The sequence below is a fragment of the Myotis brandtii genome, unplaced genomic scaffold (assembly GCF_000412655.1).
Source record: "Myotis brandtii unplaced genomic scaffold, ASM41265v1 scaffold825, whole genome shotgun sequence".
Taxonomy (NCBI): domain Eukaryota; kingdom Metazoa; phylum Chordata; class Mammalia; order Chiroptera; family Vespertilionidae; genus Myotis; species Myotis brandtii.
The window spans coordinates 2,017,147-2,019,118 of record NW_005371349.1 but is presented as its reverse complement, the minus strand read 5'-3'; the positions used below and the strand labels follow the sequence as shown (position 1 = coordinate 2,019,118).

Below are 1,972 nucleotides of genomic sequence, written 5' to 3'. Positions count from 1 at the left end.
GTACCTCTCCGGTGTCCCAGTCACAGATGCTGTCCACCTGCAGAGGCTGCTGGGGCGGGTTCCTGCGCTGCGGCAGGGGGGCCACCTCCTGGCTCCGCCGCTGCAGGTCCCCAATGGTCTTCTCGGCCGCAGCCAGCTTCTTCTCCTCTGCCTGTGGGGTGCCGAGCAGTGGGGGGTCAGGCCAGGCCCCCCAAACCCGCCCCCCAAGAGAGCCAGGGACCTGGCCTTCATGAAGAGGGTCTCTAGGTCCGCAGAGTAAAAGGGGCCCCTCCCTGGGGCCTGGACCCTGGGGTCTGCTGGGCAGAGTTGTGGGGGGAGGGGGGCTGCCCAGAGCCATCCAGGCCTCAGCGTAGGAGCGGGAGGGGCTCAGCAATCCTGGAGGCCCTGTCATGTTACAGGGGAGGAACCTGAGGCCCAGGGAGGGACAGAGTTTGCTGGTGACTAGAGCCCCCCCCTCCTGCCCCCCAGACCAGGGCTCGGGCAGGACAGGCACCAGGAGGGGTGAGGCCCAGACACACAGGCAGGCCGATTCCCACGGTGCAGGGGCTGGTGGGGCTGTCTCACCTCCAGCTGACGCAGCAGCTCAGTGGGGGCGCCTGGGGCCCCCCCAGGGGCAGGGCTGTACTGGGTGTCCAGGCTGGAGCTGAGCTTTGCCAGGGTCTGGCTGACGGAGTCGGCCTCTTCCTGGAACTGAGGTCGGTGGGTGTGAAGCAGAGCCCAGGGCCCCCGCTGCCCGTTAACCCCACAGAACAGCTACATGCCGACCGGCTGGACCCTAACCGCCACGGTCCCCGCACCGCCGGCCCTTCTCCCGGGCCGCGGGCCGTTCTACTGAGGGCTCTGCCCGCGGGCACCTGTGGTTCACTGAACCTCATCTCCTCTCTGAGCCCGGCCTTGTCCGGAATTCCTGCCCAGGTGAAGGCCGCCACCGCCGCCTCCGCCTCCCTCCAGCCCCAGGGGGTGCTGGCTGCGACCGGGGCTGGGACCCGGGTGGGTGCCCAGGATGGGTGCTCAGGAGGTAGAAGCTGGGGATGTGCTTTGATGATTTTTTTTGGTGCTTTTTTTAAAAAAAAATTGACTGGAGAGAAACATGGATTTGTTGTTCCGCTGACTGATGCCTCCATGGGCTAACTCTTGCATGTGCCCCGACTGAGGATCCAGCCCACAACCTCGGTGTATTGGGGCGAGGCTCTAACCAGCTGAGCTACCCAGCCAGGGCCTGGAGAAGTGCTTTAAAAAAACACCCCAGCCCTGGCTGGTGTGGCTCAGTGGATAGAGCGTCGTCCTGAGGACTGAAGGGTCCAGGGTTTCAATTCTGGTCAAGGGCACATGAGTGGGTTGCAGGCTCAATCCCCAGTAGCGGGCATGCAGGAGGCAGCCGATCAATGATTCTCTCTCTCTCTCCTTTTTCCTTTCTCACTGAAATCAATAAAGACATATTTTTTAAAAAGAAACGCCCCCCAGCTGGGTGACACTGAGGAACTCTTGTCAATGGGGCGACATGGTGTTGTGGTTTATCCAGAAAAAGGAAGGAAACGCCTTGGCTTTTGTCTCTCGCAAATTTGGGGTGAAAATTACCAAAAAAAAAGTTCCTGTCGTACATTAAATCAATGTTTCTCAACACTTCTTGCTATTGTCTTTTCTAAGGAGGTGTTTATTGTAGACATTCTTTTCTGACTTTCCCCATCACCTCCATGAAAGTTTAACACCACAGACAGGTTGTCTATCCATCATGTGTGTCTATCTATGGTTTATACATAAAAAGAGCAACGCCTTTTTTCACTCGTAAGAACCAACTTTCTCTGCCTTGGGGCGTTTCCCTGTAGAGAGTTCAGGTGTGACATCACCTGCCCCCTGAGACCTGGTCACAGAGGCACCTGCCGTTGTCACGAGCTGCCTTGCCTCCCGCAATGCGCGTGTCCTGTGTCTTCTCCAGGCACCTCTGTGCTCCAGCCGGGCCCTGGTGGCCACC

The 1,972-nt window shown here is 59.3% G+C and overlaps 1 protein-coding gene across 1 annotated transcript in view; it reads right to left on the bottom strand.

Moving 5' to 3' along the window:
- Window positions 1–1,972, bottom strand: part of EVPL (envoplakin) — a 16,972-nt gene that overhangs the window by 8,542 nt on the left and 6,458 nt on the right. Inside the window, exons 7-8 of the mRNA XM_014531744.1 lie at window positions 565–753; window positions 5–151 (exon numbers count right to left, since the gene is read on the bottom strand). Of these exons, the coding sequence (XP_014387230.1) occupies window positions 5–151; window positions 565–753 (336 nt within the window). The remainder of the gene's footprint in view (window positions 1–4; window positions 152–564; window positions 754–1,972) is intronic.